At 35.3% G+C, this 20,121-nt stretch overlaps 3 protein-coding genes across 10 annotated transcripts; 2 read left to right on the top strand and 1 right to left on the bottom strand.

Annotated features, from left to right (window-relative positions):
* The first annotated feature begins 429 nt into the window (after positions 1–429).
* LOC147480636 (uncharacterized) lies at positions 430–2,196 on the top strand. Its single transcript, XM_086576060.1, has 4 exons — positions 430–745; positions 837–980; positions 1,464–1,541; positions 1,615–2,196. The coding sequence occupies exons 1-4, from the start codon at positions 440–442 to the stop codon at positions 1,897–1,899; spliced, it is 813 nt and encodes a 270-aa protein (XP_086432186.1). The 5' UTR covers positions 430–439; the 3' UTR covers positions 1,900–2,196.
* Positions 2,197–2,446: 250 nt separating this feature from the next.
* Positions 2,447–15,214, top strand: LOC147480635 (DNA replication complex GINS protein SLD5-like). 4 transcript variants are annotated; one of them, XR_015203878.1, is made up of 9 exons: positions 2,457–2,583; positions 4,726–4,812; positions 6,454–6,664; positions 6,764–6,886; positions 6,970–7,052; positions 7,137–7,246; positions 14,118–14,193; positions 14,269–14,474; positions 14,642–15,214. XR_015203878.1 is itself a non-coding variant. In XM_086576064.1 (8 exons), the coding sequence occupies exons 3-8, from the start codon at positions 6,479–6,481 to the stop codon at positions 14,366–14,368; spliced, it is 678 nt and encodes a 225-aa protein (XP_086432190.1). In that variant the 5' UTR covers positions 2,452–2,583; positions 4,757–4,812; positions 6,454–6,478; the 3' UTR covers positions 14,369–14,627. The 4 variants fall into 4 exon arrangements, 3 of the variants coding, with proteins under 3 accessions (XP_086432191.1, XP_086432190.1, XP_086432189.1); XM_086576064.1 differs by lacking the exon at positions 14,642–15,214 and having other exon boundaries at positions 2,452–2,583; positions 4,757–4,812; positions 14,269–14,627; XM_086576063.1 differs by lacking the exon at positions 14,642–15,214 and having other exon boundaries at positions 2,458–2,583; positions 14,269–14,627.
* Positions 15,215–16,456: 1,242 nt separating this feature from the next.
* Positions 16,457–19,883, bottom strand: LOC147480634 (DNA (cytosine-5)-methyltransferase 1-like). 5 transcript variants are annotated; one of them, XM_086576067.1, is made up of 8 exons: positions 19,503–19,883; positions 19,230–19,397; positions 18,029–18,112; positions 17,803–17,907; positions 17,602–17,706; positions 17,440–17,525; positions 17,012–17,077; positions 16,457–16,929 (listed from the first exon to the last, which is right to left on the bottom strand). In XM_086576067.1, the coding sequence occupies exons 2-6, from the start codon at positions 19,242–19,244 to the stop codon at positions 17,499–17,501; spliced, it is 336 nt and encodes a 111-aa protein (XP_086432193.1). In that variant the 5' UTR covers positions 19,245–19,397; positions 19,503–19,883; the 3' UTR covers positions 16,457–16,929; positions 17,012–17,077; positions 17,440–17,498. The 5 variants fall into 5 exon arrangements, 3 of the variants coding, with proteins under 3 accessions (XP_086432193.1, XP_086432194.1, XP_086432192.1); XR_015203879.1 differs by lacking the exons at positions 19,230–19,397; positions 19,503–19,883 and adding an exon at positions 18,815–19,188; XM_086576068.1 differs by having other exon boundaries at positions 17,012–17,358; positions 19,230–19,883.
* Positions 19,884–20,121: the final 238 nt, after the last annotated feature.

Below are 20,121 nucleotides of genomic sequence, written 5' to 3'. Positions count from 1 at the left end.
ACGGGAATTACTTGTCTAAAAATTCAGATAGTTTATGGGAAGGTAAATATAGATTTATAAACGCAGTTGATCAGATTATGCAGCTCTACAGAAGTTCGAAATTATACTCCTTTAAGGTATGTTATTGCTTAGGAAATGAGTCTGCTTCTCATATCGATAGATGGATCAGTTTTGCCCTTAGAATGCAGGTCGAAAAGATTGATCTGGACTTTTCATGCATTCCACGAGGTTGTGAAGATTATAAATTTCCTTGTCATCTACTTCCTCACGGTAAAGCATCTCACTTGAAGCATTTGAGCCTTCAATCATGCGTGCTGAGCCCTTCTCCTGATTTTACAAACCGTTTCATCTCCTTGAAAACTCTTGATTTGATTAAATGTACCTCTGGATCAAATTGCTTTTCGACAACTTATTATCTGGTTGTATAAACTTGGAATGCATGACACTTGAACACTGTAGCCTACCCGCGTCATTATTCATTCGTGGGAATTTGCTCTGTTTAAAATCGTTGGTCTTTAAAAACTGTGACGGACCAATGGAAATTGAGGTTTCTTCAATTTATCTGACTACTTTTGTGTATATGGGCTGGATAACAAATTTAAGATTTGTTGGAGCTCTATCTCTCGAGAAAGTGCATCTTTGGTTCCTACATCCAGATAGGAGGGGCACATACTATATGTTTGGTGGACTTGCAAAAGAGCTTCCTGATCTTCAAGTTCTTTCTCTAGGTTTTGTTACTACACAGGTGCGAAAAGCAATACATGTTTACTTTCCTCTATGAACATATTGTGGTCCGTCTTTCAAGTAACAGGCTGTTTCCCCCTTCTTGTATATAGGTACTACCAATACCTGTGAACATGACTGAATTCAGCCATCTGAAAGAACTCAAGTTGATCCTCATTTTATCATCAGATTTCGATCTCCTCTCTGTTGCTTCCATTTTAAATGCTTCTCCATGTCTGCTGAAGTTTCATTTGTCGGTGAGTCAATACATGTTCTCTTTGCTACGTACTGTTGGTGTGGACTGTTCTGAATTACTGAATATTTTATTTCTCATCATTTTCATATAGGGGACTGTTTTGTTTTAGTTTTCTAGAGGTCCTTAGTCCTTGGGAGTCTGTTATTTTGGCAAGAATTGAAATGCTTTTCGATCCCATTGTCATCCTTCTTGGTCTATCGAGGAATTTTGATTTTCTAAGATACAACTATTCTGTTACAGCAAAACTCTTTTCGTTGTGTCAACTTGCAGTTATGCATGGAGTTAACCAGTAATCATTTAAGTGGAACTCTGAAGTTATGCATGGAGTTAACCAGTAATCATTTAAGTGGAACTCTGAAGTTACTCGAATTAGTGTTATTAAAGATTAGATTCTGCAATGTATAGCAAATCGCAGTTGCTATCGTCAGAAGAGCGCCATAGTGATTTCTAACTAGTTAAATTTTTGAGAATTGTTTAAGTTCAGCAATTCCAAGCAAAAGAACAAGAGTACAAGACTTGGGTAATGCACCTACTCGTGGAGCTGGATGTGGGCAAAACTTTCGTTAGTAGAATGTATTTTCTGTCAATACCATATCTTGCTTGAGAATTAATGCCATCTTCTTGTTTAATGACAGTTACGACATGGGAGTATCAGAGGTCCAAGAGTGAAAAGGGATTATTCTAAGCAGCTTTATTATAAACTGAAAGAAGTTGAAATAAGTGGGCTTTGTGGCAGACTTGATGTGTTGGAGCTAGCTATATATTTGCTTAATAATGCGATTGGACTTGAGCGAATGATACTTGAATTCCAAAAGAGATGGAGGACTGTGGATGAAGAAGAAGAACTGGAATCGAAAAAGAAACAAGTGCATGGTGTGCTCTCAAAGGAAAAGCCAAATGTGGAAATAATTGTTCAATGAGGTCCCCGAGACTCAAAATTTTCTGTGCGTTCCACTCCGAAGCCCTGACTCTGTACCAACACAGCCACCTTCCCAGTCTTCTTATAGAAACTGCGTGCCCTATGTGCAACGCCCAGGAAGAAACTCTGTTCCACCTACCTTTCCAGATCTAGCCTGTATGCACAATATAATGTGTTTAGGATCATACTCTAGGAACACAGTGACTCATGCAAAGCCACCTGTAATTATATAAAATGTACATATCTGAAGACGCAAATGCTTTTCAATTCGGTTTCTACTGTGAACCTGATAATATCACATTGCATGCACCCTTTCACTCGTGAAAAAATGATCAGAAGTTGGAAATATACAGCTTCTGAAAATTTGAGATTTACAGAAAAGAAAAACGTGAGAATTTCAGAAATGCCTACTGAACCATACTAGTTTTGCATCATTATTCATTTGGAAAACATTGTGAAGCAAGTCACATCTGCAACTTCATTGGCCGTTTCAAATACACCACATGCAACTAACAATATATACGAAACAGTGCCCAAAAGCCCAAATCCAGCCCAATTCTCCAACACTGCAAAGCAGAAAAAACGACTCGCTCTTCCCTCTCTCCTCAAACAAACAGAAAAAACAGCCAACTCCTGTTTTCCCCCAAAGCTTTGTCTATTTTTTTAAAATTTTACTTGCTTGAAGGTATGTTTTTTGGACTTCTAACATTAGTTTTCCACTCAAAGTATGTTTCTTTATTATTATAATCTGATGTCCAGTTTCTTTTTTGTTTCTGTGTTTTTGTATAGTTTGTTTACTGTATAAGTATTGAGGTTTTGTTTTATCTTTATTGTGATAGATTACAGGTTATTGATATTGTTTAGTATTGTTGGATTGAGAATTGTAGTTAGTTTTGATATCCTTTGTTTCAATGTGTGCTCATATCAATGTTGAAACCAGCCACTTTGATTACTTCTTTTCCTTCAAAAGTTGGAATCTTTAGTGGCATTTTCATTTGTGGGTGTGCTTTATATTTTCTCATATTCTACTATTCTAGTACTCGATACGTTATTCCAGTTGTTTGTTTGTTTGAATGAAAGATTTAGAGACTTTAATGTTAAAAGGAAGAGGTGTATGAGTGAAATTTTTTACCAGTTAGTATCAGTACCTTATGCATTCCCAGGAAAGTTATTCAATGCAAATAAATGATATCAATGTGAGGGCACATATACAAGTATACAATACTTTCCATCAAGTTGACTAGTAAAAGCACATCCTAGTACCTGTTGCCGAGCCAAATACATCTCTTTGGTAGTTGTCTTCCACACAAATGTAACCCTATAGTGCCTACGTCATTATTTGAATGGTTTGCAGTTTTGCTCATTTGCTGGAAGGTTGTACTTTTGTGTTTTGGGTTCCCTTCTTTTTGTGGCTTGTGCTGATCTGAAGGATAGATTTTATGTCCAGTTCATGAACTGCGAAAGTATTGCTAGGCTAACAGGAGATCTAGGTGATTGCATTAACACGGAATCAATGAGCTAGTCATTAAAAGAATGATAGCCTATATGCGAAACTAATACTTAAATTATTTTTCATATCTCGTGTCTTTTATTTAATGGGATAATTCAATCTTTGTCGTTATCTTCTTTGTAATGACTTACTCTATCAGTGGAAAAAAAAAGAGTAATGCTAGTGAGTCCATCATCTAAAAGATGAGTGCGGAGCCAGAGTTCCAGACCACTAAAAAACATAATATTCTACTTAGATTTGGTTTTAGCCGGTCATAACTTCTCTTCCTAAGTTCCTGTGTACCTACTTTTTTTCCAAGAACAAAAGGAAGTCTCAAAATATAAACAAATCATTTTCCAGCCATGGAAAAAGTGAAGGGACAACTTTTCTCATCAAAAGGCATAAAGACCAAAATTTCCATTGTGGAAGAATACGACTCACTTCAAAGTTCAAACAGTGAGTTTCTACATGGATTGTAATCATCGCATTAATAGAGTTTGAGAAAGTATTGATTGGAGCAAAGGGGGAATAAATTGGTGTTTTTGTATGGTACCCAGTCATCTTCTCCCCGTGTTGATAATCCGTCATGCCACATTGCCACCAACTTTAGCATCATTATTCACGCCTTGTTTATACTTGTCCTATCACTCTTTGATAGTAGGGATTTCTCCACCTCCAATAGTCCACTCTATTAAGCAAGTGACCAAAACCACGACCCTAACATACTCTCTGCAAGCCATGGAATTCTTGAAACCATGGAGAAATCAATAATAGGCTCCAAATTGGCATATTTGATTTGAAAAAAGAAGGAACTTTGTAGAATTCTTGAGATTGATTGAATCGGAAGCAAACACAAGTTAGATTCCTTTAAGAGGTATTTTTTTTTTGTTATTGTTATTTGTTGCTGTTAGTCTTGGAAAGATTAGGGTAGAGAGTTTTCTGCAGGTAGTATTATGTGTTCAGTCAAGATATCAAAACAGGTTAAAATGGTATTAAGGTCTACATTTTCTGTTTTTTTTAGTGGCTTGGCCCCTCAACCCTTAATTAAAGGATGGGCTCGCTAGCATTCCTCGGGAAAAACCAAATATAAAGTATATGATAGACTTGATAATTTTGACGACAAGTTGAGAATGCAATACTTAACGTATATTTATATAACACTTGAAAGGTATGGTTCTCTTTTATACTAATGCTAGCCCACATTTCACAAAATTGCTACCTGCTTTTTGTTTTTCAGTAATTAGAGCTGCAGGTCCACTAATAAATAAAATAAAATGTATAAAACATTGGTTGCTCCAAACTCTTTTCTAATGTTTGTATTTGGTATATGTTTTGCAGCTTTTGAAATTTACTGTACTTGCTTGTTTAGGATCAATTCAAATAAGTGTTGGGACTTCGAATGAAGATCAATTAAGTTGTATAAAGGTAGGAATATGTTACTCGAATCAAATGGTTTAATTCTAAGGACATATGATGAATTTTAATGTGTACTTTTGATATGCATTGTTGTGCCTCTCTCCACCCCTCCAATATTTTAATAACCGGTGGAATGCTAGAATAGGTCAACAAATGATTTTTTTTTTTGTCTTTACTGGTGGTCCAGTTGGTCTTACCTCTTTAAAGGGACAGCATATATAGCTGTTTTCTATGGAAAAAAAAAAGTTGAATATGAATATATTTTGGGAGGGTTCTAGGAACATATTTTATTTTGACACGCAAACAAATTCAAAATCGTTAGGTCATTTATAAGTTTCGGATTAGATATTTTGTAGATAATCTCCTGACTATTCTAAACATTATCACAAATAATCAAAAAAATAAAAAATTCTAAACTTGCCAAATATAGTATCAAAAATTGTGAAAATGAACGGTCTACAATTAGTCAAATTTTGTAAATTGTTAGTTACATTTGACAAGTTTGGAATTTTTTGATTTTTTTGATTATTTGTAACAATGTTTATAATAGTTAGGAGATGTAGTTGATCAGAGGAGGCTTCGAATTTTTTAACAAAGTGTTGATATCGAAACATGTATTGGCTATCAATTCGAGAACATTTCCACCAATAACAGTATGTGTATGTAATGTAAACAAAATAAGAAATCTGAATAGAGTAAAAACTTCATTTTGGTAGATCATCAACATCCCATGCATCACAATAAGAACTTAAACCCTCAAAAATTCATATAACAAGTAGACATCATGAAAATATGTGAAACTATCAATACAATCTTGCAACGTATGGTTTGCACACGGTTTCTTTCTTTCTTTCTTTCTTCCACATGTACAAGCAAACCATACATTGTAAGATTTTTTTTTGGGTTTTATAGATCTACACCCCTATTTTGAAAAGAAATTAGACTTGCCCCCCCCTTCCCCCCAAAACTCACACACCGTGAAATATCTCTATTATCTCGTGGTGAAATGTCCGAACTACCCTTTCTTGGTTATCTTAGAATGGGGGTGTTTCTCTTGTTCCAGGTTTGTATTATGGAGGCAAGTCTAAATAAAATCGTAATGTTGGGGGTGTTTCTCTAATTATAGGTTTATATTGGGGGTGCAAGTCTAAATAAAAAGTTAGTAAATAGTGTAATTCAGGTGTAGTTATTCTAGTTGTACTTATAGTCTTGACTGACTGAAAACCAACTAGAACTTTGAGTTAAAACTGTGAATTAAAAATGACAAACTCGATGTACTTTTGTCATTAATGGTTTGGAGTTATGGAGTTAGGTTTTAGTTAAAAATAATGTTTTTTTATACAAATGTACAACTAGAGTGTTTTTTCCACAAGAAATGGTAGTTAGGTCACCACAAGATAACAGAGATATTTCACGGTGTGTGAGTTGGGGGGGGGTCTCATTTCCCTTAATTTGGGGGCAAGTATAATTTCGTTTCAAAATAGGGGTGCACATCTATAAAACCCTTCTTCTTCTTCTTTTTTTTTTTTTTTTTCCGGCTAAAAAAAAAAAAATGAAGTTAATAGCCCGAGCCCGTTAAAAATGCTGACATCATCATTGACATGTAATTTGGCGCCAAACTAACAACACTTTCCCTCTCTCTCCTTTCAGTTTTCAGTCTTGCTCTAAAAATAAAATGGCGGCTGGAACAAAAGAAGGATTAGAATTTGAAACAGAAGAAATAGACGACCCATCAATTGCCACGACACCAAATGACGTGGAACCAATGAAACGAGCTTGGCGAAACGAAAAGGCATCACCAGAAATTCTAGAATTTCAGTCTGATTTAGTTGACAGAATCAGAGGGCAGATAGAATTAAATGTATATATTTTTCAATCCCTAAAATACCTTTACTATTCTTTTATCTTCAATTCATCATTTTAATAAAACCCTAACCCTAGAAATGTAATTTTTGTGTAGGAAAGAAACGTGGAGGAATTTGAACAAAATGGTACTGACCCATTAACTATATCACTTTACCAAATGGATTTGGATCGAAGTCAGTTTCTTTTGAGATCATATCTTAGAATTCGTCTTTATAAGGTGATCACTAACTCAGATTCTTTTCGTGTTTGACGTATTTATTTATATTGTTTCTAATTATGGGCATTTTTTTATTATTGTAGATTGAAAAGTATATGATATATATATCGAAAACTACTGATATGTGGAACCGACTTTCTGAACAAGAACAGAAGTTTGCTAAAAGGTGAAAATTTGTGGTTATTATGTGTGTTTTTATGCGGGAGAAGTTGTTTTACGTGTTAATGATGTGTGGAAGATTGGGTGGCAGATGCATAGATGATATGGAAAAGCATTTAACGCAATCTGTTTTGTCACGGTTGCCTTTTGGTTATCAGTCTATGATGAAACAATCCATTTCAAGTGAAGAAGATGATCTGGGTATGATATTCTTGTCAAATGTTTTTTTTTTTTTTGCTTTATTTATTGCATTTAGCTAATTCCAGGTATTTATATGGTGGTATTATGTTTTATCTGTAGAGGTTGGCTGGCACATCTAATAATATGTTTCTTTGTGGTTGATAGACATGAATAAATTACATAGTACATGCCAAAACTGAGAATTGCTACACTAGAATTGCTAGAGGAATATTTGTTTATGTCGTTATGATTAGTTTGTTGTGAATTGGAAAAGGAAGTTATCTTAATTCATTGTGAAAACTCACAACAGCTGAACTTTTTATACTATGGAGAAAATGCATATTGTAATATTCATCAGCTGCGAACTCATCTTCTGATTTTATGATTTTTTTCTCCCTCAATGAAAATTTTCAGAAGAATCATTTTAAGTTGTTGAATCATTTTAAGTTTTCTTTACATTGTCACATAAAGCGTTTCGCTAGGTAAAGTTGATAAAAATTTCAAGGGGTTACATAAAGTGACCTACTCTGAACCCAAAAAATTCTGTAATTGGTGTATCTCAGTAGCAGAATTGCCTCTTGTGTTGTATTCAACATATGCAATAAAGGCTGTGCACAGTCCTACTAGGTTTAACCAGAGGGAAATAACTCTTTACGTTCCAGATAGGTGTGTACTGCAAAATTAGATGATAGGTAGATGAATATAATGCAAAATTAGTTACCAACGTACGTAACTTCACAGACATATGGTATTGAGTCGAAGTATAGTTTCATTCATTATTGGAAAGATGAATTTTATTCTGTGTACGTCTATCGGTTACTAGTTGTTATCCATGACATGTAGATTTATGACATCCCTACATGGACATGCACATGGAAAGAGTAATAGATAGCATTAAGGAAACTCAGCAAGTGCTGATGAAGACGTCTTATGGCCTCAAAATGTTTGGTGAGGCCTACCTATGCCATGCAGAAAGTGGGTATAGGTACTGTCATGTAGGTCACACCTGATTTGTAAAGCTTACATAAACTAGTGTCAAATCAGAATTGTATACGCTGATGACATTTTCATCACATTTAACAATACAAGAAAATTTATCATATGAAGCTATAAGTTGAGGTCAAAAATAGTGGCCTCAATTTTTTGAGTGGGCATTGAGATTGCTAGTCTAAAGCAGACAAGATTTTATTCGCCCGCAAAAATGTGTTGGATTTGCTCTTGATACACACAAGAGTCTTCCCTCTTTACAAGTTTGAGCTTTTAGAGCCATTGACGATGCAAATCTGACATGGTATCACAACATCAGAGGTCCGTGGTTTAAGTCTCTAGGTGCAGTCGTATTTCCACTAAGAGGGAGTGTTGAGATCATTCTACCAGATTTCTAGGTGTGTCCCATACTCCCATATGTTGTATCCACGGGAGTCCTCTTGATATACAGTAGAATTTGTCCTGTCTACAAATCAAGCTTTTAGACTAATCATCAATTTGAGAGTTACTCCTATAAAACACAACCTAAGTTGACTGATAACATTGGGGAGCCTTTCATACAATTGAGCCGATATTAACACTAAGTTAGGAGCTTAATATATTTATCTCAGATTCGTCAGATATTGCCTATGCTGTGAGCTTTACTAGAGTTATTTCTTATTTGAATAGATGCCTTGGGAAGGTTATATTTGAAGAATGCATCCACAATATGTTGGTAAATGTTGTATAGATTATATCTGTTACAAAATAAACAATTTTTCAAAGGCTGTCACACTCTGGTAACTGACAACATATTTGTTGTAGTAAGAAATGTGGTAGCTCGCTGAAGTGCATAGGCTGAATATTGGTCAGTGGCACATGTGATTGTGATATTTGTTGACTACGAGTCCTAATGTTTCATTACTTGCTTGATGACATATTATTATGATAATACTTTTGTGTAATCATTTTTTATAACCCACATATCATATGATCAAACTAAGCACATTGAGTTAGATCAACACTTTGTGGAAAAAAGAGGTTGCATCTGGTGAAGTATGCGCTCCTTTTGTCTATGTACATATTTTTTACTTAAATGGTGGACGTCCTCGTATACACACACAGACACACACCTTAAAATTGTATTACTGTAACATCCAGAGAGGCTTGAACCCTTACATACGTGGCACTAAGGCTAAGTCCAATGGTGAGCCATCCTACCAAATATGGCTGAAAATTGTGATCCAATGGTGCGTCAAAACACCAACCCATTAACGCTATCACTATTAATTTACCTATACATAGCGCGAGTTTTAGCGGAATGGTGTATGGTCTACACACCACTTTGAAGGGCTGGTAGAATATATTTTGTTGGCACGCCACTACAAATGACGGGTAGAAAGTGTTTGCACGCCACTAGGAGTGGTGTTTGGTAGTACTTGCTTGATTTGGGCTACATGCCATTGGGAGAGGCGGCTAGAAATTCGAATATTTTCTTCATGCCTTTGGCACTAGCGGATGGTTTAGAAACCATTGGGTGCGACTTACACCATCCCACTAACACTATCCTTGTGCTATTGTGCTATAGTGGGATAGCGCACAAAACCATTGGACTTGGCCTAAGTAAAAGACAAATTAAAGTTTAAATGAGAAACAACCCTATACAAAAAAAAACAAAAACAAAGTCAACTAGACCTAGCTACAATTGTAGAAATGGATTAGTATTCAGCTTTCATGGCCATGATGCCACAAAAGCACCACCCTGAGTCCTGCAGATGAACTTTCCTCTTCCTCTTCAGAGTCATAGAGGCATCAACGTTGGAAGTTAGACTTTGAAAAACATAGGTTGCCACAAAATGCATATCATAGGTACACCAGATAGCACTTATGGTGTTATGGTGTCACAGCAAAAGGATCCCTTAGGATACAAATGAGAGGGATGATAAAGGTATGTCCCTCATTTTCAATTAAGATGAAGGTCTTTGTAGGAATCAGAAGGTCAGGCTGGACTAGTTTGGTATTGCACCATATGGCTTTGGCCTGATCAAAAGCTTCCTATGAGTGAGGTTGGAGATTGTGGTATGGTCCGAAAAAGCATCTGGTCCTAGCCTAGGAAGCAGTGGAGGTTGAAAGTTGGGATTCTTATTTGGGTTGGCAAATGGGTCAGTTGAATCTCATCTATAACTTAGTCACCGCTTCTTGGTGTACAAGTGTACAACTATAAAGCGTCAACTTCAGTTGGGTATTAAAGTATAAAGTTCAATGCAAAACAGTTTAATTATCAAAAAAAAATTATCGAAAAAAATAAAGTATAAAGTTCAATAAGACTTTCAACATCCATGTAACATGTAGTCATCTTTAGGCATATATTTAATTTTGACCCAATTTGAAGACAATTTTAAAAAGTAACTTTTTGAATTGGTAATGTCCTATTTTAAATTCATTTAGTTTTATATTTGGTTTAGAATGTAATTTTTAAAGTCTTTAGTCTTCTACGGCTATAGTTTAGCTTGTAGGGCTTTATCCGAAGTTGATGATTATAGTTTATAGGGTGTCTAAAGCCTCGCAATACAAAATATAAGTTCCTCGGCTGCTCCACTCGTCGCCATTTGGTTTTGAGTTGGATGCTCAAAATGAGTATGGTATCATAGTCAGGCTGTTTCTCTGGATTAAAGGGCCCATGTACTCCACACCACCCATTTGAAAAACTGGTCACCTGTTTGGCTCTAAATATGCCACATTTGAGAGGGCGTGTAGATATTTATGACCCCATATTGGGTGTCTAAAGCCTGGATAACAATATATAAGTTCCTAGGTCGCTCCACAGATTGCCAATTGGTTTTGAGTTGGATAGCCATATTTAATAGTGGGTTTCTAGTTAGATATCGTTAGTCACAGGGTTATTACAGAGGAGAACATGTCATCCCCATTCGTTGAAATTGTGTGTTTAAGTTTGATTTGTTAGAAAAAATGGTTTAATCATGTAGTTCTTTGTATAAGGAATACATAGAACTTGGCCATTGCCCAAAAGAGTTTAGTATTGAATGGGAAATTGTCTTTAAAAGTTTCCATAACGTAAATGTATCATCACTATCGTGTACTTTGGGCTTGGGCTTATGGTGTGTAATTTAACTTGCTCGTGGAAAGCAATTTTGTTAACTACCAATAACTGAATTTTGGCTTCTTGCTTGAACGTTTGTGTCTTTTCAAAATGTTGAATGTTTTCGAAAGGGCGCACCACTTCGAAAAGGTGCTTTCTATTTTATAAAACTCGATAGAATTCATTGTTAAAATAATCTTTTGGAAAAAGCCTTTACATTCATTTTTCGTGCATTCTCTTCCTCTGCAATTTTTCTTTACTTTAGTGAAAAAGAAAACACAAATTGTGTTTGATGGTTCCTTTGAATTGTAGTGCTACATTCTTCGGAGCCAAATCCCTTCCATCTTGGGAGACAATATTCATCATCCTTGAGCACCGAGAGGGAGCAAATTTGTCTCAAGTAATTTGTGTGATACGCTAGGGTCAGATTTATATATTTGGTATTCAAATTGAAAGAAAAATTGCATTAATACTGTATCGATATTGTACCTAGTATTGATATTGTATTTGTCTTTCCCTTTGTTGTATCTGAGTGGGATATGTCATACTATATATATATATATATATATATATATATATATATATATATATATATATAGGTTACATTGACATGGATACGGGGTGTCGGATACGGCGAGCAGTTGAAGATCGACACAGGGACACAGATAGGAATAATTAATTAATTTTTTAATAATTATAAATTTATTAAATTAGATGGTCTCGGACGTGTAAACTGCAATGCTAATAAGTTACTAGCAATAGCCAAACTTTCAGCTCCTTGCCTCATTGTATTAGGCTGCAATTCACATGTCTAAATAGAAATTATCTAGGTTACATTGACATGGGTAGGTGTGTCCGTATCGGACACGGATACGAATTGTTGGACATATCAAAATTCGAGGTAAATTACATACAATATGTGTCCGACACGGACACGGACACGTGGATACATATCCAACACAGATTTTTTTCAAAATATGGCGTGTCCATGTAACCTATATATATATATATATACACACACACACATATCACATTTTACCGATACCAAAAAAAAAAAACAACAACAACAACAACAACAACAACAAATTGAAAGAAAAGGTTTGTGGACTTACGGTATATTTGTTTGTCTGGCTTACCTACCACTAAGCAATGATGTTAAAATTGTACAATTCCCAATACGAACTGTTTGACTCGGATCGAGTTGACAGGTTAAAGAGTCAAATCGCCCAGTCAAATTGGAAGTTCACAGAATCGCACTGAAATTGGTAATTTAACCGCTGGAATTGTAAGGAATCGCACAATGTTTGCAATTCAGGTTCCCAAAAGATAAAAGAGAAAAAACTGATTTTCCCATTTCAAATCCCTAAAACCAGAGGAAAAAATGAGAAAAAGAAAGAGAAAGAAGAAATGGCTGATTTGTTGTTTTTGCTAGAGAAATCCAATTTCTTTTTCTTCTCTATGTCTTTTTACAGTCTGTCACAGTCCTCATGTTGCGGCGGCGAGAAAACATGAAGAATATCCTCATTGTTGTGTTTTCATTGGTTACACCATTAACAAGTGTTTTTTTTTATTTTTTTTTATATATATTTATTTATCATAAGATTCCAGATATGCATGTTAAGATAATTGTGTCTTCATTACTGGCAATCTTGAATACGAAGCCACAATATGCATCCACATTCCAAACTTTAGGATACACAATGCCTAAGCCTCCTTGCTCTTTGCTATACCTTATGGTGTTGTGACTGGCTTGCTGCATCTTCTTAGACAAGCTAGGCGTGGATAAAGTTGCGTAGACTTGTTCATATTCTTTTACGTCACCCAAGTCCATGTAACCTTATTGAGGAGTTACATATCTCAAGTCTTGACATTCAACTGAATTGAAGGGAACTTTTACTTGTAGGAAAAGAGCACCTTAAGAAAAATTAGTTAAGCAAGGATCAACATCTTCAGCTACGTTGATTACCTTTCATCACTTAATCAGACAGCTGCATTAGTTGTATGACTGGCTCTAGTTAGTATTTTACGGAGTTACACGATTGGTTGTGGATAAGTTTGCAGAGCACAATCTTCATTTTGTTGTACATATTTTGCTCGTTCATGACTGCAGAGCACAATCTTTCTTGGTCTTAAATTCCATATTAGCAGCTACGTTTCTAATTTTTTAGCTGTAAATCTCACCTGGCTTATGAGGCGAATTTCACAGGTTCCACTGAATCAGGTTTCCCTTGATATAAATTTAACTTTTTTACTTTATAATTTATCTGTTGGCACATTAGCCAGGAAGACATCTCAATTTGTTTATGGTATCCGAGTTGAAGCACTATTATAGCTCCATTTTCTTTTGTTGGGTGAAAATATTTTACTATCAGAAGGGAATCTAAAAATTTAATTTGAATATGAACCGGGTTTGTATATAGAGAGAGATTTTCAAAGTCTTAAAGTGCATTGTCAACAATTGGTGCAATGCAAACTTGGGTTTTGATGAATGCACAGGTGCTTATGCATTTCATCAAGAACTCACATAAAGCTGTGAGCACTATTAAGTACAATCGCTTTGAGAAAAATTCTTACAACTGGGAATATTTAATGAGCCAAAAGTAAACCAGGAAGTACTTATGCAACTTGCTGGCTCCACAAGCAAGAGTTCCATACAGACTATACTCAAAGATCCAACTTTTGACGATTCACGATTAGGATTGTGTTTTTGTTTGGCTTCATGTGTCACAGTTGGGAAATGGATATTGCTTATATTTACTGGTTTTCATGCATGACTGGCAATTTCCTGTTGGTACAAAGACTGATGAACTTTGTTTGGAATTTCAGTTCCAGAGCCGCAGTTGGATACATTTGTATTCTGTAAGAGCAAGGGGTCTCTTGGAGCTTTCCAGCTGGATGAGAGGTAACATACTATCAAATTCATTCATTGCTCTTCATCTACCTTTTACCTTCACTAATCAAATTCTTCTGTTTGCAGCGGAGACGAGATTGTGGATTTAGTCGCAGATGATTTGTATGTCCTGCGATACAAGTCAGTAAAACCACTTATTGAGAATGGTCAAATTGACGTAGTGTGACTTTCATGTTGAGTATGGCATGGTGTGACATAATGAAGTGGGAATGTGTCAATTTCTTTGTTGATACTGTAGTTATAAATGCAGCAAAAGGAGCCAATAATACAATGTAAGTTTTTCTGTTGAGAAAAATGTGAAGTACTTCTGCTAGAGATTTTGAATTCCATAGAGATACTTTTGCATGAGGGTGAAGATTACACTCGGTAAAAGACATCTCATTTCTAGTCTGTTACCCTCACCCTCAGTTGAATCTTTTTCTTCACTCATGTCAAATAGGAAGGATAAAGGCGCAATACATGCAGAGGATCCCAATTTATGTGGAGTGTCTAGAATTAGTTAGATGTTATCATTTATGGCATCATCATTTTAAGGGTCGTCATAAAGCGAAAAAACTGGTGCCTGTTTTCTCTTTCCGGTCAAAATTCCATCAGTTTTATTTTTGTAGTTTTGAATTAGGTGCTCATCTTTCGCTTCTCATCTGTTTTCTGTGGAAAATTTTGTTGTGTACCAGATGTTGGAAATATGCATTTTCATTCAATTAATTTCTCTGCAATGAATAGTCATAGAGCACAAAGAAACATTTGTGTATTGAGTTAAAGAAAACCATGTAGGAATATTGGAAACCAAAACAAATGTAGTGCACAACAGATAGCCAAATGTGTGCTCTCAAAGGAAAAGCCAAATGTGGAAATAATTGTTCAATGAATCTTATTTATGCAGATATATTAGTTTACATCTGCTTACGTATTTATAAGCTTGGGCACAAATTGGGATGCAGACAATATTTCTGGAACATAAGGTTTTTATGCAACTTTTATTTGGAAAGGGACGTCAAGTGGCAAATTCTTTCTTTATTTGTTTTGGCAATTACGAAGTTACCTAAACTGTGAGTTCTACGTCAAAGCCCTGACTCCGTATCAACCGCCACCATCCCAGTCGACGTTTTCTTATACCAACTCTGTGCCATATGTGCAACAATGCAACACCCAAGATGAAACGCGAGACCTGCCTTTTCAGATCTAGCCTTTATGCACTGTGTTTAGGATCATACTCTAGGAACACAGTGACTCATGCAAACAAAATGTACACATCTTGGACCCTCCCATAAAGGTTGAATTTTAGCATTGCTGAAGACGTAAGTGCTTTGCTTTCAACTTGGAACCTGATATCACATTGCATGCAATCCACTGGTGACAGTGGTGAAAGTTACACACCCTCTCACTCGTGAAAACATAATCATAAGTTGGAAATATACTGCTTCTGGAAATTTGAGATTTAGAGAAAAGAAAAACGGTTTCAGAAACGCCAACCGAACCGTACTAGTTTTGCATCATTCATTTAAAAAATTGGAAGCAAGCCACATCTGCATTTCATTTGCGGTTTCAAAATTCAAATACACCATGGGACCTGGACTTCGGGCAACTCTGCTTGAATTGCAGTATACAAAGTCTATGGGATGCTAATGTTGCTGCAGACTACATAGATACTGACGTGTGCGTTCGTCTGTTTTGTTCTAAAATCAGCCTTTTCCATGAATGAAAATTTTATTTTGAAGAACTTGCAAGATATAGGAGTCTCACGATTAATACTTGTGCCTCTTGCCCTCTTGTATATTGAGTTCATGGTCGTGTTTATCCAATTTTGGGTAACCCTATGTCCCTATACCACCTGACAAACTGATTCTGGCATTTCAATAATCAAGACTTTTTTTTTCAATTCCAACTTTTTTTTTTTTAATGTATATAGACGTTCAGAGTTCAGACTCTCGGGACTAGTTTTACTCTGCGTAAGTTACCTCATTGAGACTCACCACAAAATCCAAATGCCAAAGCATCCTGAAACTAATCAGTGAAAACCCAACAACAAAATTGAATGCAAAATCATAAGACTCAATATCTTCTTTCAGCCCATGAACGTTCTTCAGCTTCCCTTCAATGAGTGCATATGATACTATGGTAGTTCTAGACTTCTAACAACCAAATATCTCAATGACATAGCTGCAAGCCAGACAACATTACAAACTGTAATATACAAAGCAATTTTTGGCTGTTAATGTAGCTTATTAAGACCAATCACCGAGCATTCCCAATGCAAGGGTGACTTTGATGGTAGCTCTTTATTAGGTAAGAATCAGGGTAGCAATTGCTACCTTGATAGTTACTGAGTTGTGAATTTCAGACGGAACCTTATATTCCATCTCAAGTGTTTTTTTTTTTTTTTTTTTTTTTTCGGAGGGAATACAGATGCATTTAAATATAAATATGCATCATAACTTGTTGAATCGGAAGAATAGTCAATAGCTATAAATTTTTCAACCTACAAGTACCTTATAGTACAATCCAGGTTTTGCATTTTCGTTTGGATTGCCATAGCAAATATCAAGTATCTTCCCCACTTCATATGCACCTGCAGGAATGGTGTCCTCATCTCCAACTACATCCTCTTCAGAAAAACTTAACTCCCGCTGGTGTTTTGTTGAGCTCTGGGTCCCCAACAAGGAGAAGTTTACACACAGCTTCTGCCATTCCTTGAGCAGTGACAGAAAATCCAGAGCAGCTTCATTTCTGACCAGAAACAAAAACGGTATTCTTTCAAATGTATGCAATCTCAATTACATGAGAATGTAACAGCAACTAATCAACAGACCTTGGTATCTGGATGATTAAGCTCTAAGCTTTTGCAAGCGTCCTTATTAAGGTCAACTGCCCATTTCTACAGTAAGCATTACAATGAGTCAATACTTTGTTAATGAGATACTGAAGCAGATAGATGACACATATTACAACTATTTGATTTACAGTGACAAGTTTAACCCCAGATGTGACTGCCCCAAGACATAGACCACAGCCAGAAAACAAATGAAGTAACTTTCATCTCGGATATAGATTTTACAGAAGAAGATTCAAAACAACTGTTTACTTCCTCTGAAGCGTCACTGTAACATGCCTTACTCGAACTTGGCAAAGATGGATCCAGAAATTCTCTCAAAGAATCTAACCAGATTTGTGATCAGTCAGTGCATATAACATAATCAGAAACCTTACTATCCAATACTAAACAAAACAGTAATATACCTGCTGGTTGGCTTTGAAAGGTTGAATAAGGCAAAGAGTATGCCATATTATAGAAAAAGTCACACTGGTATTTCTGCCAAACTAATCTGTTTAATAAGATGAATTAGTCTGGACTGAAACGAAAGAGAACGCATTAAGGAGAGCAGAGTGGTAGAGGCATACATTTGAGGGCACTTCTAATGGATTGTTGTCTCTGACTTCAGAATAGAATACATGTCTTTTATCAAATGTGTTATTCAGCTCTTTAGTGACAACCTCTTTAAAGACCTACTCGTTAAACATCCAAGCACAAAAACACCACTACAATAAACACAGTATATAAAACACAACAATGTGTTGCAGCAGGCCAGTAATTGATCTTACAGTATCAGCCAGTCTATAAAACCATTGCGCTCTGAAATAAGGCTCCTTATTGTCGGATTCAAAAAATTCCACTATTTTTCCTGTATAATTGAGATCTTTCCCTGACTGTTCCAAACAACAATACACTTGGTAAAAATAGCACATAGTGAATAACGATACCACAAACTCATACTTTCATTACTCGCTAATAGCCTAATAGCATTCATAAATCATATACAGTACTCACCTGCACATATAGACTATAAATAGTTTGATCCACTTCTTCTTTTGAAAAATGTCTCCTTGCTAGTAACTTGTTTTTAATACCATTCTGGAAAAAAAAAAAATATAAACACTATAAGATATCAGAAATCAAAAAGCATCCAAATAAAAGGGAAGGGAATCAAACATAGCATCAATAAACCCTTAAAACAACAACGCCAGCACTACAATTGTCATAAAAAAACAAAATAACATCAAAAAATTTAAAAAAAAACATCAAAAAAGAAATGTATATCGACCATTCTTAGCCTTGGTGTTAAAACAACAAACCCACAAACAGAATCAGTACTAGGGATCTTTAATTCAGAAAACATCATCAATTATCCCAGAAAACAAAAATAACACTATAAAATCTAAAAAAGGCTATAAAAAAATTTGGGTCAACACAGGAATATCAGAAATCAAAATGTCATCAAAATCCCATAGCAACAAGAACAACAAAATACAAGATCTCAGATAACACACATGACATCAAAATCCCTAACAAAATTTTCTTAAAAAAAGAAAAAAAAAAAAAATAAACAAGTAGACATAAAAAACAAGAAAATATATGGGCTATTAGATTATACAAATGTAGAATTTTTTTTCTCAACAAAAACAACATTATCAACACAAGAATATCAAAACATAAATCCAAATGACATCAACACCCTATAACAGCAACAACAACAGTACAAGATCTAAGTAATCATATAAAAAACCCTAGGTAAAAAAATAGCCACAAGTAAAAAAAAACGTGTATGATGCGTACATGGCAATTTGAATTAAGTTAGTTAGTAGTTCCTATAATCTAGGGCAGTATTTGTAACTAGCTAAATGATCTTAGTGGGTTAGTTACTTAGTTAGGAGTTTGAGTATTATTGGTCAGTTTAATTGTAGCTATGGTATGGACGCAAGGAGTGTGTGGTGGTTCCTTGCTACTATCTATCAAGTGGAGTAGTGGTTTATGCCTATAGGTTACATGAACTTGTATTTAAACTTGTGAGTGAAAAAAGAAGGTAAAGCTGATTATTGTAATTGTTTGCATAACAGTGTGAATTGGAGGTGGTTCCCTTAATAGAACCACAATTGGAGTTTAGGGGGTTTTCTAGAATTAATCCCATCCTATCTATCATCTTTCTTTTCTTGCATTTTGTTTTTCGATCGAGATGGTATCAATGAACTACCTTCTTAGCAACCATATCTTTCCGGCCATCGTTTTCCAAGCTTCTTCAGGTGCAATTGCTTTCCCCATAAATCTAACAACAGAAGGTTCATCTTGATACACGTTTACTTACAACAAGTCTTGGTGCAAATGCTTCTACAAGAGGCTCTTCATTGCCTAAACCCTAAATCTAGACATAAGCATAACACCCAATTATAGGATAAAATAGGAAGTCCTACACTCAAAGATTCCTAAAACCTAACAAGATATAGAAACTAATTGCAAAAGGCATTACCCGTAACCGAATGTACACTTAGAATCTCTCATAGGTGGTATTGATAACAATAACTATGAAGCTACCAATAACGATAAGAAGCTGAAATTTCTATGTTAGCCCCTCTTCCATTGGGATTAAGGTGAGCTTTTTGTAATTGTACTTGGATAGAAAGTTAAGCTTATTGGAATGTTTTAATTTTTTGTTTACGGGGCCTCAAATAGAACTATGTTGATCCCCAAGAATGTTTTGAAAGTAATTTAAGGGTTTCTTGTTGAATTTCTGATATATTTTAATGCAAAATTGCAAAACTCAAAAGAAAAAGTCATCAAAACCATGTAAAATTGATCAGAAGAAACAAACAGAAAAGGCGACGATGAGAAATATCGTAAGCGTTAAAATGAGTTACATAGCAAATCCATTAAAAGTAAACTGGTAAAGTGTTCACAATACAACAAGGGTGAAACTATAGACCAATAATTAAGGGAGCCAGACATCAATCAATCAAGCATAAACAGTTTCATCAGATTGGACAGATAATCGGAGAACTTATTAGCTACAAGTACCACTGTACTAATAAATTATCATGAATAGATTTCTCTCGTCTTTTTCTCTTCCAAATCAACCATAATATGATAGA

This window comes from Coptis chinensis, chromosome 8, assembly GCF_015680905.1.
Source record: "Coptis chinensis isolate HL-2020 chromosome 8, ASM1568090v1, whole genome shotgun sequence".
Taxonomy (NCBI): Eukaryota; Viridiplantae; Streptophyta; class Magnoliopsida; order Ranunculales; family Ranunculaceae; genus Coptis; species Coptis chinensis.
Note: the sequence above shows the minus strand (reverse complement) of the source record. Positions and strands in the feature narration are given on the sequence as shown.

Excerpts from the sequence above, each read along its gene's own strand:
- LOC147480636 (XM_086576060.1), top strand. The coding sequence starts at position 440 with ATGACACTTGAACACTGTAGCCTACCCGCGTCATTATTCATTCGTGGG. Across the intron at positions 981-1,463 it reads TGCTGAAGTTTCATTTGTCG|CAATTCCAAGCAAAAGAACA; the intron begins GTGAGTCAATAC and ends GTTTAAGTTCAG. Across the intron at positions 1,542-1,614 it reads TGGATGTGGGCAAAACTTTC|TTACGACATGGGAGTATCAG; the intron begins GTTAGTAGAATG and ends GTTTAATGACAG.
- LOC147480635 (XM_086576065.1), top strand. The coding sequence starts at position 6,479 with ATGGCGGCTGGAACAAAAGAAGGATTAGAATTTGAAACAGAAGAAATA. Across the intron at positions 7,247-14,117 it reads AAGTGAAGAAGATGATCTGG|TTCCAGAGCCGCAGTTGGAT; the intron begins GTATGATATTCT and ends TTGGAATTTCAG. Across the intron at positions 14,194-14,268 it reads GCTTTCCAGCTGGATGAGAG|CGGAGACGAGATTGTGGATT; the intron begins GTAACATACTAT and ends TTCTGTTTGCAG.
- LOC147480634 (XM_086576068.1), bottom strand. Across the intron at positions 17,908-18,028 it reads TTTATAGTCTATATGTGCAG|TCAGGGAAAGATCTCAATTA; the intron begins GTGAGTACTGTA and ends TGTTTGGAACAG. Across the intron at positions 17,526-17,601 it reads CATTAGAAGTGCCCTCAAAT|ATTAGTTTGGCAGAAATACC; the intron begins GTATGCCTCTAC and ends CTTATTAAACAG.